Below are 19,152 nucleotides of genomic sequence, written 5' to 3'. Positions count from 1 at the left end.
CCCTGGTACCTTCGAACCCCATGCCCAGCCTCACTGTAGCCTATAGCAGCAGAGATTGTCTTTGTTCTTGTTGCCCAGGCTGGAGTGCAATGGCACCAACTCCACTTACTGCAATCTCTGTCTCCCAGGCTCAAGCAATTCTCCTGCCTCAGCCTCCCGAGTAGCTGGGATTATGGGCATGTGCCACCATGCCCAGCTAATTTCATATTTTTAGTAGAGATGGGGTTTCACCATATTGGCCAGGCTGGTCTCGAACTCGTAAGCTCAGGTGATCCACCTGCTTCAGCCTCCCAAATTGCTGGGATTACATGCATGAGCCACCATGCCTGGCCAAGATTGTCTTTTAAGATGGTGCCTCTGTGTGAGACTCAAAGCTCACAGAGCCACGTTATTCAATCCAGAAACTCCTATTTCCAGCCTCAGAACCAAGACCTTTGTAGAGACAGTAAGATAAGGAGCAAGAAGAAGGGGTCCTAACAGGAGGGGGTATTTAAGGAGAGACCAGTGGGGACAGTGGAATAAGTGTGGGAATGGCTTGGGTGGAATCTTGAAGTCAGTGACAATAAATCTTAGCCTTTTGAAACAGACAAGGTGGCTCACGCCTGTAATTTCAATACTTTTGGAGGGCAAGGTGGGAAGATCACTTGAGCTCAGGAGTTTAAATCAGCCTGGGCAACACAGGGAGCCCTCATCGCTACTTTAAAAAAATAAAATTAGCTGGGCACGATAGCACACTCATATAGTCCCAGCTACTCTGGAGGTTGAGGCAGGAGAATTGCTTGAGCCCAGGAGACTGAGGCTGCAGTCCAGCCTGAGGCAAACAGCGAGACACCATCTCAAATTAAAAAAAAAAAAAGGAAGAAAGAATGGGTTTGGAGTTGACCTACTTAGGTTGAAGTCTTGGTTTCACTACTTCCACCTGTGAGACCTTGAACAAGTTACTTAACCTCTTTATGTCTTGATTTCCATATCTGTAAAATGGACTGTTAGGGGATGACTATGTACCCCAGATTCATATGTTGAAGTGCAAACCACCAGCATCTCAGAATGTTGCTGTACTGTATTTGCAAATTGGGTCTTAAAAGAAGTAATAGGGCCGGGTGCGGTGGCTCACGCCTATAATCCCAGCACTTTGGGAGGCCGAGGTGGGTGGATCCCATGAGGTCAGGAGTTCGTGACCAGCCTGGCCAACATGGAGAAGATACCCCATCTCTACTAAAAATACAAAATTAGCCAGGCATGGTGCACATGCCTATAGTCCCAGTTACTTGGGAGGCTGAGGCAGGAGAATTGCTTGAGCCTGGGAGACAGAGGTTGCCGTGAGCCGAGATTGCCCTACTGTACTCCAGCCTGGGCAACAAGAGTGAAACTCTATCTTAAAAATTAAAAGAAAAAAAAAAAAAAAAAGGCCGGACGTGGTGGCTCACGCCTGTAATCCAAGCACTTTGGAGGCCAAGGTGGGCGGATCACCTGAGGTTGGGAGTTCAAGACCAGCCTGACCAACATGGTGAAACCCCGACTTAAAAAAAAAAAAAAGAGGTAATAAAGTTAAAATGAGGTCATTGTGATGGCCCTAATGCAATGTGACTGGTATCCTTATAAGTGAAGATTAGGACAACAGACACACTCAGAGGAAGGACCACATGAAGACACAGGGAGAAAGTGGCATCTACAGGCCATGGAGGGACGCTACAAAAGAAACCAACTCTGCTGACCCCTTGGTCTTGGATTTACAGCCTCTAGAACTGTGAGAAAATACGGTTCTGATTTTTTTTTTGTTTTTGAGACTAAGTTTCATGCTTGTTGCCCAGGCTGGAGTGCAATGGCATGATCTCGGCTCACTGCAATCTCCGCCTCCCAGGTTCAAGTGATTCTCCTGCCTCAGCCTCCCGAGTAGCTGGGATTACAGGCATGCGCCACCACACCTGGCTAAATTTGTATTTTTAGCAGAGACGGGCTTTCGCCAGGTTGGTCAGGCTGGTCTCAAACTCCTGACCTCGGGTGATCTGCCTGCCTCAGCCTCCCAAAGTGCTGGGATTACAGGCATGAGCCACTACCCCCAGCCAAGTTTCTGATTTTAAGCTACCCTGTCTGTGGTACTTCGCTATGGCAACCCTAGCAAACAAATATGGGACCCACAACAGTATCCATGTTGCATGGATGCTATGAAGATTAAACCAGCTTTTGATGGGGAGTGCTTGGCCCAGCATCTGGTGCAAGGTGAGAGCTCAGTGCACACCAGAGAATCTTAGTTCCACTTAAGAACTCCTCCGCTTCATCTGGCTGACTCAGGCCACTTAGTGAATGTGAAAATCAGACAGTCCAGATATTTGGCACTGTAGGGACTCCCCATGGGATCGATTTCTTCATTTTTCAAAGGGTTATTATGGTTTTGCATGACATGATGTGGCCTGAAGTGCAATGGTTCCCAGCCACCGGGGCCACCTGATACATTAAACAGGCTGCACTCCTTCTGGCCTTGTCATTAACCTTCCTGGCAAATGACACAGTTCTGCAGCTGGGCCCAAAGCCTTGGTTTTCTTTGTCCATTCCAACTCTCATGGTTGTTGAACCTCACATAAAAGTCGCCCACCTGCTGGGCTTCATTTCACAATTGATGCTAGATGAACAGCTGTAAGACCTGCGCTTTGTTTGTGCCTCCCTGTCTTTTTTTGTTGCGGTTAAATGCTCCTTTATTGAAATATTTTCCTTTGTGCTTCTTAACTAGCTGGGCATTTCACAGCACCACTGTTGACATCATCTATGATGTAATGAGGGTGGCGGCCATCAACATTACAGCCCACAGACTGGGCAGTCTCCAGAATCTCTTTAATGGTTCCAGAGGGTTCTCTGGCTAAAGATCGGTGCCACATCTGCTGAGCAATGGTGACAATCTCATCGAAAGTGACATTCCCACTGTGTTTAATGTTTTTCTGTTTCTTTATCTTGGTGGTTCCTTGAGGGCTTTGATGATCAGGGCAGATGCAAAAGGCACCACCTCAATCTATGCCTGTCTGTTCTTAATGGTCAGTTTCACTGTAGTCCTCAGGCCCTTCCAGTCAACCTGTTGCCTTGGCAATGTCATCACCAACCTTTTTTGGAGACAGACCCAGGGTGCCAATCTTGGGGGCCAGCATAGAAGTGGCACTGACACCCCCAGTGTACCTCAAGTACACGACTTTGATCTCGCTGGGGTCGAATTTCAATGGCATGGTGGAGGTGGCTGGTGTTGGATGAACCCAGATTCGGGCCGACCGAAGAAAGTTGCACCTTGGCCTCCTCTGAGCCAAAAGACTTTTTCTTTTTTGTGTGTGAGACAAAGTCTCACTCTCGTCCCCCAGGCTGGAGTGCAGTGGTGCAATCTTGGCTCACTGCAACCTGTGTCCCCTGGGTTCAAGGGATTCTCCTGCCTCAGCCTCCTGAGTAACTGGGATTACAGGCACCTGCCACCACACCCAGCTAATTTTTGTATTTTTAGTAGAGGCAGGGTTTCGCCATGTTGGACAGGCTGGTTTCAAACTCCTGACTTCAGTTGATCCGCCTGCCTCAGCTTCCCAAAGTGCTGGGATTACAGGCATGAGCCACCATGCCCGGCCGCCTCTGAGTCTCACGACTATTCGTCCACACTGCCCACTGGCAGAGGAAGATGGAATGTCTGCAGAAGATGACTTTTTCTGTTTTGTTTTGTTTGAGATGGAGTCTTGCTCTGTCGCCAGGCTGGAGTGCAGTGGCGATCTCAGCTCACTGCAACCTCTGCCTCCCAGGTTCAAGCGATTCTACTGCCTCAGCCTCCCGAGTAGCTGGGACTGCAGGTGTATGCTACCACATCCTGATAATTTTTGTATTTTTAGTAGAGAAGGGGTTTCATCTTGTTGGCCAGACTTCTGACCTCATGATCTGCCCACCTCAGCCTCCCAGAGTTCTGGAATTACAGGTATGAGCCACTGCACATGGCCAGAAGATGGCTTTTATTTGCAAGCTTGGGTGAGGATGGTCTTGGAAAATGAGTAGAAAGCTATCGATTAGAGACCAGCTTTACAAATTGTGGCACAGTCTCAAGCCAGGAACACAACATGAATGCCAATGCTCCTGCAGATTGGGAGTGACTGGTGGTTACACACTAACAGGCAGACATTGATGAAAGTGATTTTGATCCTGTTTTTCCTGGGTCTGAAAAATTAGATTTAACTCCAAGGTGTGCTCATTTTCATTTCAAATTTCTCCTATACTAAGGTAGAAAGAGCGGGCCCAGCTGGTGGCAAAATTGTGAAGTGATTGCCTACTCCTTGAGGTGCAGGGGACAGGGGCTACAAAAGTGTGAGTTCCTCCAACCCTCAGGAAGAGAAGTGGCTGCACCAGCTGCCAGGCCAGGGGCAAGGGAGTGGCTCGGTAAATATGTGTTGAATTTCCTTAAGTCTTCATTAGGCCAGTGTATCAGTCCAATTTCACACTGCTATAAAAATACTACCCGAGACTGGGTAATTTATTTATTTTATTTCTTTTTTGGAGGCAAAGTCTTGCTCTATCTCCCAGGCTGGAGTGCAGTGGTGTGATCTTGGCTCACTGCACTCCATCTCCCTGGTTCAACTGATTCTCCTGCCTCAGCCTCCTGAGTAGCTGGGATTACAGGTACATGCCATCTTGCCCAGCTTATTTTTGTATTTTTAGTAGAGATGGGGTTTCGCCACGTTGGCCAGGCTGGTCTCAAATTCCTGACCTCAGGTGATCCATCCTCCTTGGCCTCCCAAAGTGCTGGGATTACAGGCGTGAGCCACTGTTCATGGCCAGGATTAGGTAATTTATAAACAAAGGAGGTTTAGTTGACTCATAGTTCAGCATGGCTGGGGAGGACTCAGGAAACTTACAATTAGGGCAGAAGGGCAAGCAGGCACCTTCTTCAAAAGGTGGCAGGAGGCCAGGAATGGTGGCTCATGCCTGTAATCCTAGCACTTTGGGAAGCCGATCACCTGAGGTCAGGAGTTCGAGATCAGCCTGGCCAATATGGTGAAACCCCGTCTCTACTAAAAATACAAAAATTAGCCAGGCATGGTGGCGTCTGGCATGGTCCCTGTAATCCCAGCTACTCAGGAGGCTAAGGCAGGAGAATCACTTGAACTAGGGAGGCAGAGGCTGCTGTGAGCCAAGGTCACGCCATTGCACTCTAGCCTGGGCAACAGAGTGAGACTCCATCTCAAAAAAAGACAGTGACAGGAGAGAGACAGTGTGTGAAGGAAGAACTATCAAACACTGATAAAACCACAAAATCTTGTGAGAACTCCCGAAGCATGGGGGAAACTGCCCTTATGACCCAATAACCTCCCACCATGTCTGTCCCTCAGCACCTGCAGATTACAATTCAAAATGAGATTTGGTCTGGACAAGGCGGCTCATGTAATCCCAGCACTTTGGGAGGCTGAGGCGGGTGGATCACTTGGGGCCAGGAGTTTGAGACCAGCCTGGCCAACATGGTGAAATCCTGTATCTACTAAAAAATATAAAAATTAGCTGGTATGGTAGCAGGCACCTGTAATCTCAGCCCCTCAGGTGGCTGAGGCAGAAGGATCACTAGAACCCAAGCGGTGGAGGCTGTAGTGAGCCGAGATGGAACCACTGCACTCCAGCCTGGGTGAAGAGTGAGACTCGATCTCAAAAAAAAAAAAGAAAGAAAAGAAAAATGATCTAGGAAGAAAATTCTTGAATGAAACAACAACAACAAAAAGAGTGAGAGAGAGATTTGGGTGGAGACACAAAGCCTAACCCTATCAGCCAGCTTGGCGAGTCTTGGCATCCTGCAACCTGGATCTCCTTGCCCTGGACTAGATGCATCTTAAAGTGTGAGAAGCCACCTTATGAATGGCTTCCACAGGGCATGGAAAAGTGGTAATGATTTCAGTAGCACTTCTCATACTTTAAGATGCACAAAAAATCACCTGTTAAAAATGTACCTTCTGGGCCGGGCGTGGTAGCTCATGCCTGTAATCTCAGCACTTTGGGAGGCCAAGGCAGGTGGATCGCCTGAAGTCAGGAGTTTGAGACCAGCCTGACCAACATGGCAAAAACCCATCTCTACTAAAAATACAAAAAATTAGCTGGGCATGATGGTGGGAGCCTGTAATCCCAGCTATTCTTAAGGCTGAAGCAGGAGAATGGCTTGAACCAGGAGGTGGAGATTGCAACGAGCCCAAATCTTGCTGTTGCACTCCAACCTTTGAGATGAGTGAAACTCCATCTCAAAAAAAAAAAGCACATTTTGATTCAGTAGGTCTGGGGCCAAACCTGAGATTCTGTGTTTCTCTCTCTCTTTCTTTCTTTTTTTTCTTGAGATGGAGTTTTGCTCTTGTTTTCCAAGCTGGAGTGCAATGGGGTAATCTCAGCTAACCACAACCTACACCTCCCGGGTTCAAGTTATTCTCCTATCTCAGCCTCCTGAGTAGCTGGGATTACAGGCATGCACCACTACACCCATCTAATTTTGTATTTTTAGTAGAGATGGGGTTTCTTCATGTTGGTCAGGCTGGTCTCAAACTCCTGACCTCAGGCGATCCACCCACCTCAGCCTCCCAAAGTGCTGGGATTACAGGGGTGAGCCACTGCACCTGGGCCTCTTTTCTTTTTTGAGACAGGGTCTCCCTCCATCACCCAAGCTGGAGTACAGTGGCATGATCATGGCTCACAGCAGCCTGGACCTTCCAGGCTCAGGCAATTCTCTCACCTCAGCCTCCACAGTAGCTGGGACTACAGGTTTGTGCCACCATACCTGGCTAATTTTTTCTAATTTTTGTAGAGATGGGGTCTCACTGCATTGTCCAGGCTGGTCTTGAACTCCTGGGCTCAAGCAGTCATCCAGCCTCAGCTTCCCAAATTGCTGGGATTACAGGCGTGCACCACCACTCCTGGCCAGATTCAGTGTTTCTGCCAATGTTCCTCTTGATTCAGATGTCTACATTCTCTCCTATCTGCCAGCTGTGTGGCCTCAGGAGGTCTCATCATCTCTCCAGGATTCACTTCTTCCGCTGCATATTATTTATATGAACAAACATATATTCACAGCTTACTACATGCCAGGCTGCCCTGGCCGAGGCGGGTGGATCACGAGGTCAAGAGCTCAAGACCATCTTGGTCAACATGGTGAGACCCCATCTCTACTAAAAATACAAAAAATTAGCTGGGCATGGTGGCGTGTGCCTGTATCCCCAGCTACTCGGGAGGCTGAGGCAGGAGAATTGCCTGAACCCAGGAGGCGGAGGTTGCGGTGAGCTGAGATCGCACCATTGCACTCTAGCCTGGGTCACAAGAGCGAAACTCTGTCTCAAAAAAAAAAAAAAAGAAAAACAGAGATGAAGAAACCACATACCAAGCCCAGGCAGGGCTGGCAGACTGGGGACCTAAAGGTCCAACTATAATATTTAAAGATTCTTTGGGTTTGAAAAGATCATGACTCACTGGCAGAAATAGGACGACTAGAGCTTCATCTCCCAGAAAACATCTCTCTAAACACTATGACCAGGATGCCCTGCTGACTGCTGTCCTCAGAATCAGGGTACATGAAATCCAGAATTAACCTGAAGAGAAATTTAGCCAAACTCTATTGTGCCATTTTACACATAGGAGAAACTAGAGAACAGACGCAGGAAGAGTTGGGTCGGGAGGAAATTACTGGTTTTCCAGCTATGCTGTCAAAGGCAGTGATGTCCAATAGGAATAAAATATGAGCCACGAAAAATTTAATATGTGGCCAGGCGCGGTGGCTCATGCCTGTAATCCCAGCACTTTGGGAAACTGAGGCAGATCACCTGAGGTCCGGAGTTCGAGACCGGCCTGACCAACATGGAGAAACCCCATCTCTACTAAAAAGCACAAAATAAGCCAGGTGTGGTGGCACATTCCTGTAATCCCAGATACTCGGGAGGCTGAGGCAGAAGAATGGCTTGAACCCAGAGGTTGTGGTGAGCCGGGATTGCGCCACTGCACTCCAGCCTGGGCAACAAGAGCAAAATTCCATCTCAAAAAAAAATTAATATATAATATTAAATTTTGTGGTAGCCACATTAAAAACAGTAAAAAAAATCAGGCACAGTGGCACATGCCTATAATCCTAGCACTTTGGGAGGCCAAGGCAAAAGCATTTCTTGAGGCCAGGAGTTTGAGACCAGCCTGGGGAACACGGTGAGACCTTGTCTCTACAGAAAAATTAGAACAATTAGCTGGGCATGGCGGAGCATGTCTGCAGCCTCAGTTACTAGGGTGGCCAAAGAAGGAGAATTGTTTGAGCCCGGTAGGTCGAGGCTGTAGTGCGCTGCGATGGGGCCACTACAGTCCAGCCTGGGTGACAGAGTGAGACCCTGTCCCAAAAGAAAAAAAAAAAAAAGAATCAAGTTCCCATTCGTGAGTAGCATCCCTCCCAGGATCACTGGTTTCATTTTTACAGACACTGGATCAGAAAATTAATCTTTCAACTAGAGGTGAAGCTTTCTGTAGCCAAGTTGAATAGAATTACACTTCTGAGGCTTGGCACAGTGGCTCACCCCTATAATCCTATAACTTTGGGAAGCTGAGGTGGGAAGACCACTCAAGACCAGCCTGGGCAATAGAGAGAGACCTTGTCTCTATAAAACATAAAAAAACAGCAGGGCACAGTGGCTCACGCCTGTAATCCTAGCACTTTGGGAGGCCGAGGTGGGCGGATCATGAGGTCAGGAGATCAAGACCATCCTGCCTAACACAGCGAAACCCTATCTCTACTAAAAATACATAAAATAAGCTGGGCGTGGTGAAAGGCGCCTATAATCCCAGCTACTTGGGAGGCTGAGGCAGAAGAATTGCTTGAACCCAGAAGGTGGAGGTTGCAGTGAGCAGAGATCGTGCCACTGCACTCCAGCTTGGGTGACAGAGCAAGATTCCATCTCAAAACAAACAACAAAAAAAATTAGCCAGGTGTAGCTGCGCATGCCTTTGGTCCCAGCTATTTGGGAGGCGGAAGCGAAAGGATCGCTAGAGCAAGGAAGGTAGAGGCTGCAGTGAGCTGGGATCATGCCATCAGCCTTCAGCCTGGGCGACAGAGCAAGATTCTATCTCAAAAAAAAAAAAAAAAACAAAAGAAAGGAATTACACCTTACCTCTGGAAGAGAGCTTAAGTGTGGCTGAATCTAACTTATAATATGATTTTGCTGAAGACGAGGTCAAAGAGCAATGGCAGGCTGGCACTTGGAACCACATTTCCAAAATTCTGGGTGTAAGACGCTCAGCACAGTGCCAGACAAATGTGCCCCAAAGTGTTAGAGAAATCTCAGCCACCTTCCTTCCCTTCCCCTCTCCAGCTTTTGCACCAAACCATCCTGTCCCTGGAGAAGTTGCTCAATTAAAGCGAAGTGAAATTCTACGCACAGTTTGAAGGAGGAAGTGTCATTTTCAGCTTGCCTGTAGGTGTACCTCGCTATGTAACATTTGTTACATAAGTGGCAGCATGACACGCCAAACTGATGAATGTCTGTTGCACACCCATTACAGCTGGGAGAGTCACACAGGCTTTCCTTGGGAGAATAGTGGTGTGGAATTGAGGCATGGAGTTGCAAAAATTACTTTTGTCATCTGACGAGTAGGGCCAGTTCCAGGGTGTTATTCCCAAAGTGCTTTTCTACTGCAGCATAACCTCAAGAAAAACCAGTTTCAGGAGCACCACACCTAGGATCAGATGATGCAATATGATATTAGCGTCTCATTGCATCAGGGTGCCTGACGCATGTGTCTTTTAAGCTGGCAAAAAGCATTATAATGGGGCAGGAGAAAAAAGGAAAAGACTTGCTGGCTGAAATCTAAAGGTACTGTCAGTGCTGTTCCTAATTGGCCACACAGGGTGTTGAGAGGATAAACACCCAGCCACCCGCCTCGGCGGACAAGCATCAGCATGCCATTTCCTGAAGGGGACTTGATGGCATATTTAGGCGAAATTCTTTTCTGGTGGGTTCTACTTATGCTTTATATCAAAGCATCAAAGTTTAATCTCTAAAATCTTTTAAAATGCAGGCCTATTAAGAAGAGGCTTTCAAAGGGTGCTTCTATTCCATCTTGACCTTTCTGAAAATCTTTAAAAGGTACCAGTTGATTTCTCATTTCCAAAGTTCTTTTACATAAGCGCTCTCGGCTCCCTTAGCACAGACTTTTGACTTTAATCAAATACCTTAGATTTGGGCCTCTTGGTTTCTCTGTCTTCCTTTAAAGGACACTTGATGCTTCCCAATTCTGTTTCTTGCACTAACAATGAAATGAATGAATGAATCACAAAAATCCTAGAACTTTATCAATTTTCAGGAAGTTGTCTAAAGAAGGCACTTCCTTGTGCAGTACGCGGAAGGAAAAAAGCGGGAGAAAAGCTTTGAGAAGAGAGCCAGTGATGGTGAGATCGTGAGATTGTAATGGAAGTGGGGTAGAGAGGAGGTGGGGGGGAGACCAGTAGGAAGCAAGCAAGCCTTTTTCCACCCCTCCCAGGACACGTGAACGAGATCAAGCCTCACTGCAGTTCACCAGGGTCTATGCAGGACCCCCACCCCTGCCTACCTCGTCAGCCTCTTAGCTCTTCTCATCCCAGCCCCACCTGACAGCTTCCCTCCCAGGAGGTGTCTCTCAAGATCTCGGGATTTGGAGCGTCCCGTTCACCCCACCTGGCCTGGAATACCTTTTCCTGACCCCTTTGCATCTGGTCTTATTCATCCTTTAAATTGTTCGGCATAACTTTCCACCTAAATGCCTTCCCCGATCCTGTAATAGGATAAATCCCCTCGCCATAATGTTCCTACACAGGTGTCACTTTGTAAAGCTTATCAGTCTTGTAAGTACTTGTTTAACGATCTGTCTTTCCGTTAGACTGTGTGTTCGTTCCCCCACGGTGGAAACCTTGTTCCCTGGCTCTGCAGCCTCTGTAGGTCTTGCATGTACTGGGGGCTCAGTAAATGTCTGTCAAAAAATGAAAAGTTTACATCAAAACCAGCTTCCAGTGCCTCCACAGCCCTCAAATAAATTACGAATTATTTCACGAATACAGCAAACCTTTATGATTCTTCCGTGTCACAGTACTTTGAGACATACTGGACACATCCATAGGCAAATAAAACTTAGCTTCTCCCAGCACAGGAAAAAATTATTCAAATTGTATTCATCTTTCATTCCAATCGCTCAATTAGGGCACGTCCCTTGTTGGCTGCTGCGTGAGCGAAGTTAACCATTTTCCAGCGAGTGTCCTCAGGTGACCTGTCTAGACGTGCCCAGGAAAAACAATCCAACGTCCTCCTAAGCCGCAAAGAAGTCCCTGACGCGCAGGCCGCACTGCGTGGAAGGCCCGAGGCGCGCTCGCGGGCCAGCGAAAGGCGCAGCCTGGCGGAGCGGAGACCGGGAGCTGGGCGCGCGGCGCGGGGCGCAGGCTCGGGTGGGCCGGGCCGAGCAGGGCGGGGGCGCCGGCGCCGGGTCCGCCGGCCTGCAGGGGGCGCGCGCGCCCCGGGCCCCGCGCCTCCCGCCTCGCCGCGCGCTCGCTTGCCGCGCGGCCGCACATGTGTTTCTGTTTTGTGTTGTAGCATTTGTTCTGGAAGCTCGTATTTACATTTTAAGTGTATCTGGTGAGTGGGCTGGAGCCCTAGTCTGGGCCGGAAAAAAAAGCCCTCTGATCCGTTTTTTAGTTGCTTCTGTTCCTTTTTTCTCTCCGGTTTCTCATCACTCCAACCAGGTAGGGGCTGAAAATCGACAGTGATCAGTTTGTGGGGTCTAGGAAAGTTTCATTCCACCCCCCCCTTTTTTTTAACAGAAAAGGTGAAAAATAAAAACCTGGGGGAGGGGGGCTGGGGGACTGAAGGAATAAAAAGAGGAAGGAAGGCGGATCCACGTGGTTTAATCGGAGACAGACAGAGATCCCATTGTTCAAAATCAATTAAAAAAAAAAAAAAAAGGCAGACAGGGGAAAGCGCAGGGACGCTGGCGGCGGAGCTGGGCACTTTGTAGTCGGATCGGAGACCAGCCGGGCCGCACGGCCGACAAGGGGGCTGGGAGGGAGTTGGGCACCATTAAAGTTTTTATTTTTCGTGTTTGTGCGATCAGGTGTTTGGGGCTGGGGTCCGGCTTTCTTCCGGCTCTTTTCCCCCCTCGCCGGGGGTTGTCCACCGGAGGGATTCGGCTAACTAAAGCCCGAGGTCGGAACCCCCGAGCTGGGGCCAAACGGGGTTCCCTGGCTGTCACAGGGTGGGGGAGAGCGTTGCATTAAATGCAACGAGTGGGTTTAGGGGGAGGCCGTGGAGACAAAAGCAGCAGGTGGGGTGGCCGGGGACAGGGAGCTCCTTACCACCGAGGTGCCAAGGGGGAATCTTGGAAGTGTCCCAAAACCACCTTTAATGAAAAATCTAGGGGATTGGAGGTTCCTTTTACTTTCCCTTTACTTTTGCGGGGGCCAGGTTGCAACTGTGATGCTTTGTAGGCAAGCCTAACTTGAGGAGAGGCCGAGGGTCTCCATTCTCCCTCCAGCGGATTGCCTCTGGGGCTCCCGGCTGCCCTGCGGGATTCCCCGTAGGAGCCGCGCCGGGGCCAGGGAGGGGCGCGATTTCCTCTCCCAACTCGCCCCCTCTCCGCCCACCCCGCGGCCGCCACTTTGGGGAGGGCAGGGGAGGAAGTGGAGGCCGGGTGGCTCGTCTCCGCTCCCCTCCCCCCGCGCAGTTTATAACCCGTCCATTGTGCGCCGCTGCCCCGTGTCTCCCTCCAGCCACGACCATGCCCAGGAAGAAGGCGGCGGCGGCGGCCTGGGAGGAGCCGAGCTCGGGCAACGGCACTGCTCGCGCCGGGCCCAGGAAGCGCGGCGGCCCGGCGGGCAGGAAGCGCGAGCGGCCGGAGCGCTGCAGTAGCAGCAGCGGCGGCGGCAGCAGCGGCGACGAAGACGGCCTGGAGCTCGACGGGGCCCCCGGCGGGGGCAAGCGCGCGGCGCGGCCGGCGGCTGCAGGCAAGGCGGGCGGCGCGGCCGTGGTCATCACCGAGCCCGAGCACACCAAGGAGCGCGTCGTGAGTGCGGGACAAGGCGGGCGGGTAGGCGCGGGGCCGGGGCCGGCGGGGGCAGAGACGCGGCACGGCGCGCGTTCCGGCCGGGGGCAGCCTCGCGTCGCGCTCCCTCCCGGCGGCCGGGCCAGTGCAGGCCGCGGGCTGAATCATTGCCTCCGCCTCCGCGCAACAAAAGGGCTCGGGCCGGGGCGCGCGGGCCGCGGCCTATCCGATCGCGGGCGGTTGGCGGTTGGGGAGCGCGCCCGGGCCCGCGGCGGGGGAGGGGCGGCCGGAGCCCGCGCGAGGGGGTCATGGCCCCGCCTCCGCAGCTCCCTCTGCGCCCCTCCCCCCCGCCCCGGGAAAGGGGACCTCGGTAAGTTCGCCCGGTCGGGAGGAGGAGGCGGCCGCCAGCGCGCCCGGGCGTCGCGGGGAGGGGGCGGCCGGCGCTCTGCGGGGAGCGGCCGTTTGCGCCGGGGCTTTGAGGTTCCCGCCGCCTCGGCTCCGGCGTCCGGGGGGGGCGGGGCCTGACGGCCGCCGCGCATGCCCCTTGTGGCCCTGCGCCGACTCGCGCGCGGGGAAGGCGGGGGTGGCGGGCGCCGAGGCGGGGTGCGAAGGCGCATGCTCCGCAGATCCCTCCCCAGAGGTCGGGGAAGCCCCCCGGCTGAGTGGTGCTCGGGCTTTGTTTGCCGCCGGTGGTCCGAAGCTGCAGGTTGCTCAGGATGGGCTCTGTGGTAGCCCCCCAGTGCAGAAGCATCTCCTAGGGTCTTGCGCGGACTGCTGCTGTTGGCTGAAATCTTAATTAAGGTCGTGGCTGACTCAACGTTCCGGTAAAAGCCTGCAGAGTCGGAGATCTGAGCCTGGCATCTGCTGCCACATAATCTCCCCCACCCCGCCAGAACTTTTTCCAAGTTTGGTGTGGTGTGGGACATGTTTTTCAGAAGAGGGGCTCAGCTTTCACCAGATTCTTAGATAATCCCCAGGGAGCAAGAACTTCCGCTTGGGGTTTAGAGCCTGACACTCGGGAGAGGTTTTTTTCCCTTCCATAAGTGCCCATCTCCTCAGGGTGTTGAAGGGTTAACAGCAGAGTGCTTTCCTCCAGAGAAGCGCTGGCAGTGTCTAATAACATCTTTTCTATGTCTGCTTCATAGCGAGGGAAACGGGCACAGAGTTTGAGGGCCTTGTCCAAAATCATGGATGGAACTGGATCTCCAAATGCTGTAGCCCGTAAAGTCCCTGCAGATCGCACATGGGAATATGCTTTGTAGAAGTGCCCTCTGGATGAAAGGGTTAACCTGTTAGGCAGTGGAGGAGAGCCTGTCAAAAGCTGCCAAAAGGCCTTGCCTGGGGTCTTGGATCAGGGCAGACAAGACAATGGCCGAAGTATGGAGAAACTGGAACACAGGAACTGTTTTCCTTTGACATCTAATCTGCTGTGCCAGACTCCAGACATCTGCCCTCCAAACACAGTATGTTAGGACAAAACTAAAAAGAAAGGCCAGGTGAGCTTCCGCCTCGCCTGTATTCTATTTTGAGTGAGTCTCCAGAAGCAAGATTGTTTGGATATCCAGGTCTCCAGTTGTCAGCTGAACAGCTCCAGACTGTTGGAGCGATGAGTTTTGTCATTAGAGTAAAAGATCCTTACCCCATGCTGAGATTGACCTCAGAAGGTAGTGACAGTGAATGTGGGGGGACACTGGCTCTCCCTGGCCCACCTCTGACTCCAGCTGCGCTGCTTGAAGCTGGTTTGTCAGTGGAAATGGCACATTTACTAGTCTTCCCCCCCCCCCCCCCCGGCAGAGTCTCTGCCCAGGCTGGAGTGCAGTGGTAGGATCTCGGCTCACTGCAACCTCCACCTATCTAGGTTCAAGTGATTTTTGAGTTCTGATCAGCTTCTCGAGTAGCTGGGATTACAAGTGTGTGCCACCACACCCGAATAATTTTCATACTTTTTGTAGAAACTGGGTTTTGCCATGTTGGCCAGGCTGGTCTCAAACTCCTGGCTGCAAGTGATATGCCTGGTTCTGCCTCCTCCCAAAGTGCTGGGATGACAGATGTGAGCCCTGCTTGAGGCTGCACGTTTGTTTGTTAGTTTTTTTTTTTTTTTTTCCTGAGATGGAGTTTTGCTTCTGTTGCCCAGGTTGGAGTGCAGTGGTGCAATTTCACCTCACTGCAACCTCTACCTCCTGTGTTCTAGCAATTCTGCTGCCTCAGCCTCCTAAGTAGCTGGGATTACAGCGCACGCACCACACCCAGCTAATTATTTTGTGTTTCTAGTAGGGTTTCATCATGTTGGTGAGGCTGGTCTCAAACTCCTCACTTCAGGTGATCCACCTGCCTCAGCCTCCCAAAGTGCAGGGTTTACAGGCGGGAGCCACTGTACCCTGCCACGTTTGTTAGTCTCAATGTGAGTAGACAGCAGTCTATTGCAGCTTTTTAAGTTCCCGTTTATACACCTAAAGAAGTCATTATGTTATATATGTGTATAAGCAGAACTCTAAAAGCTTCATGTTCCTTCCTCTATTCACTTAAAAACCAAGAAGGCCTGTGATGTCCATCTTTTGGGCCGTCAGTGCTGGTGCCATCCTAGGATCAGAGCATCTGTGAGACTGAGGGTTCAGCAAATGATGCTGTTTTATGCCTCATGGAAAGTGCACACCCTGCATTTAAGTTTTGCTTTTGTTTTTTTGAGATGGAGTTTTGCTCTTTTGCCTAGGCTGGAGTGCAGTGGCACCATCTCGGCTCACTGCAACCTCTGTCTTTTGGGTTCAAGCATTTCTCCTCCCTAGGCCTCTGAGTAGCTGGGATTGCAGATGCCCACTGCAATTTTTTGTATTTTTAGTAGAGACAGGGTTTCGAAGTTTTGGCCAGGCTGGTCTCGAACTTCTGACCTCAAGTGATTTACCGGCCTTGGCCTCCCAAAGTGCCCCACGTTTAAGTTTTGTTAGCATCTACTGAGTTTGATCCATGGTCAGGGCTGGGTCCATGCAGCGCCATTTCCTTTCCACAGGCCTAGGGCGGCCCTCTGCCCATGTCCTGGGTTGGTCTCCTGCCCAGTCTCCCTGCCCCCAGGTTTCTGGTCTCTGTCTCTCTGTTGAGCAGTCCTAGGGACCCTATGTGCTATCACAGCCAGATGACAGTCCTTGTTGCAGAAAGAACCTTTTTACTGAATATTTTGCACACCTTGCCCCTGCTCAGGGTTGCTAGAAGGACATGTGAACTATATTGCTGCCGGGCGGTGGCGCGTGCCTGTAGTCCCAGCTACTGGGGAGGCTGAGGCTGAAGGATTGCTTGAGTCCAGGAGTTCTGGGCTGTAGTGCGCTATGCCAATTGGGTGTCTGCACTAAGTCCGGCATCGATAGGTAACTTCTCAGGAGCGGGGGACCACAGGTTGCCAAAGCAGGGGTGAACCAGCCCAGGTCAGAAACGGAGCAGGTCAAAACTCCTGTGCTGATCAGTAGTGGGATGGTGCCTGTGAATAGCCACTGCACTCCAGCCTGGGCAACATAGTGAGACTCTGTCTCTTAAAAACAACAACAAAAATACATGTTGCCTAATTCTTTTTTTTTCTTTTTTTTTTTTTTGAGACGGAGTTTCGTTCTTGTTACCCAGGCTGGAGGGCAATGGCGTGATCTTGGCTCACCACAACCTCTGCCTCCTGGGTTCAGGCAGTTCTCCTGCCTCAGCCTCCTGAGTACCTGGATTACAGGCATGCGCCACCATGCCCAACTAATTTTTTGTATTTTTAGTGGAGATGGGGTTTCAGCATGTTGACCAGGATGGTCTCGATCTCTTGACCTCGTGATCCACCCACCTCGGCCTCCCAAAGTGCTGGGATTACAGGCATGAACTACCATGCCTGGCCTCCCAGCACACAACTTCTGTGACCAGACATAAAGGGAGGTCTCCCCCTACTATCAAGCAAGCAAGCCGTCAGTCTCCAGCACACACTGACTGGGTGTTCTCCAGTTAATTTCTTACACTATCTACCTGGAGGTAACATCCGATTCCACAGCTTGAGGGCTCAGTCCTCAAGACTGTCCCCCAACCCCAGACACCAGTGGTAAGTCCAGGCCCCAGTTGCTTCTGACTAAGCAGCCTCAAGTTGGGGTTCCCATGACCCCCTTTTGGTGTCGATTTATTTATTGAAATAGCTTATAGAACTCAGGGAAACACCAGTTTATTGTAAAGGATGTTACAAAGGCTATGGACACTGAGAGACCTGTAAGGCTAGATGTGGGGGAAGGGGCGGCGTGCTTCTGTGCCCTCTGCAGACCACCCACCTGGAACAAGTTGAGCTCTGCACAAGCCCTCAGACCAGTCTTTGCAGGTTTTAATGGAGGCTTTATTATGTAGGCATGGTGGATTAAGCCATTGATCATCAATCTAACCTTCAACCCCTCCCTTCCCCCTGAGGTTGGGGGGTGGGGCCGAAAGTCCCAAGTCTCCCACTGCCCCAAACTGAAGCTGCCTGGGGGCTGCCAGTGTCAGTTGTTAGCATACAAAAAGACATCGCTTTGGAGAGGATTTGGGAAGTCTGCATGCCAGAAACTCCAGATATTTATGGCACAGTGTCACACTAGAATGGCTTCAGTCCTAATTCTTTGTGAACCTCATAACCTCGTAAAGCAAGTAAAGGCAGTGGCCTTGGCCAAATCTAGAAAACAGGTGAGTGTTGCAAGCCGCCCGGGTCTGTAGTTTTTCCAGTCTTGGGTTGCCAAGGTTGTGTGGCCCCTGAGACAGATGTGTTGACTCTGAAAGGACCAAATGAATAAAACTGAAAGCTGAGCTGGAAGCCTGTTTCAGCTGCTGGCCCTTAGGTGATTGATGTCAGCATTGTTCCCAGGGATCTTTCCTTCCCCGGAGCAGAGGTGCTCTAAATGTACATATGTTAGAAGGTTGACTCTGGGCCCCATAAACCTGCCCCTTACATTTGGATCATAATTCAAAAATTGATTTAGACTAGAAATCCCATTTTGTTGATTGGAGAAGCTCAGTACCTTTTCTGGGCGTGGACGTGGGTCTCTGCCCAGGTTATGTGACCAGGTTGCTGGAGGCAGCCAGGTGAAATGACATGAAAATCGCTTATCTTGTTGGGGAGACTTTGCCAGGCTGACTGCTGTGTGGCTTTTATACACAAGCAGTGTCGCAGACATGGAGTTCATCCAAAAAATAAATCTAGAGGCCCATCAGGGAAGGCTGGATTCAGCCTGGGAGGGAACGTAACTTCAGACACCCACACGCTCCCTGGGCAGAGCCCACAGGCACAGGAGTCTCTCCCACGTAATCGGCTGTTTCCGATCCCTGATGAAGAGAAGCACCCCTTAAATTAGAAGGAGTCTAGGAGTTCCCTATTACTCGATTTAAATGTTTATTCCATATCAGGCTAAGGAAAGAAGTTATAGAGAAATAAAAGAAAGCAGCTTATAGCAAATGATTGTGTAAATAGTAACAATGAAGTACACTAACCTCCATCTAATGTGTGTGGAAATAGGGTCCATGACATAAAAACTGGAATATGAATCCAACCACTGTCTCTGGAGTAGACTCAGTTTACCAGAGTTTTTCACATGTATGTACACACACACACACACACATTTTCTTTTTGAGATGGAGTTTCTTCTCTTTTGTCACCCAGACTAGAGTGCAGCGGCACCATCTCAGCTCACTGCAACCTCCACTTCCCGGGTTCAAGCAATTCTCCTGCCTCAGCCTCCTGAGTAGCTGCGATTACAGGCATGGGCACCATGCCCAGCTAATTTTGTATTTTTAATAGAAATTGGACATATGTTAAAAGGTTGGCCGTGGTTGGTCTTGAACTCCTGACCTCAGGTGATCTGCTTACTTCAGCCTCCCAAAGTGCTGGGATTACAGGTGTAAGCCGGCACTCCTGGCCCACAGATATATTTTTATTGGCATGGTTGGGTTTGTGTATAAATGCTCAGCTAGCTTGATGGGCCAGTGTTCATGAGCCCTTGACCAAAGGTCCAGGTAACCCCAGAAACAACCTCCCCAAGGCCAAGGCCACTGGTAAGTTCTGGCTGTCTGAACCATGCCCTCTGGCCTGATGGAGCTGAGGGTTCTGGTGTGGTCTCAGCACTGTGAAGTTTTTGCTGCAGTGGTTGTATCTCAGTGTCGGGTGGTGTGACT

The 19,152-nt window shown here is 50.6% G+C and overlaps 1 protein-coding gene across 3 annotated transcripts in view; it reads left to right on the top strand.

The window, feature by feature from the left end:
• The first annotated feature begins 11,536 nt into the window (after positions 1–11,536).
• The window catches only part of RCC2 (regulator of chromosome condensation 2), a 31,689-nt gene continuing 24,073 nt past the window's right edge, over positions 11,537–19,152 (top strand). The window contains exons 1-2 of one of the 3 annotated variants that reach the window (XM_035307919.3): positions 11,537–11,713; positions 12,737–13,029. In XM_035307919.3, coding sequence (XP_035163810.1) covers positions 12,745–13,029 — 285 coding nt within the window. In that variant the 5' untranslated portion in view covers positions 11,537–11,713; positions 12,737–12,744. Of the gene's footprint in view, positions 11,714–11,935; positions 12,174–12,736; positions 13,030–13,589; positions 17,671–19,152 lie in introns of those variants that run through there. The other 2 variants (XM_078332975.1, XM_035307921.3) reach the window with 2 other exon arrangements.

The sequence above is a fragment of the Callithrix jacchus genome, chromosome 7, assembly GCF_049354715.1.
Source record: "Callithrix jacchus isolate 240 chromosome 7, calJac240_pri, whole genome shotgun sequence".
Taxonomy (NCBI): domain Eukaryota; kingdom Metazoa; phylum Chordata; class Mammalia; order Primates; family Cebidae; genus Callithrix; species Callithrix jacchus.
Note: the sequence above shows the minus strand (reverse complement) of the source record. Positions and strands in the feature narration are given on the sequence as shown.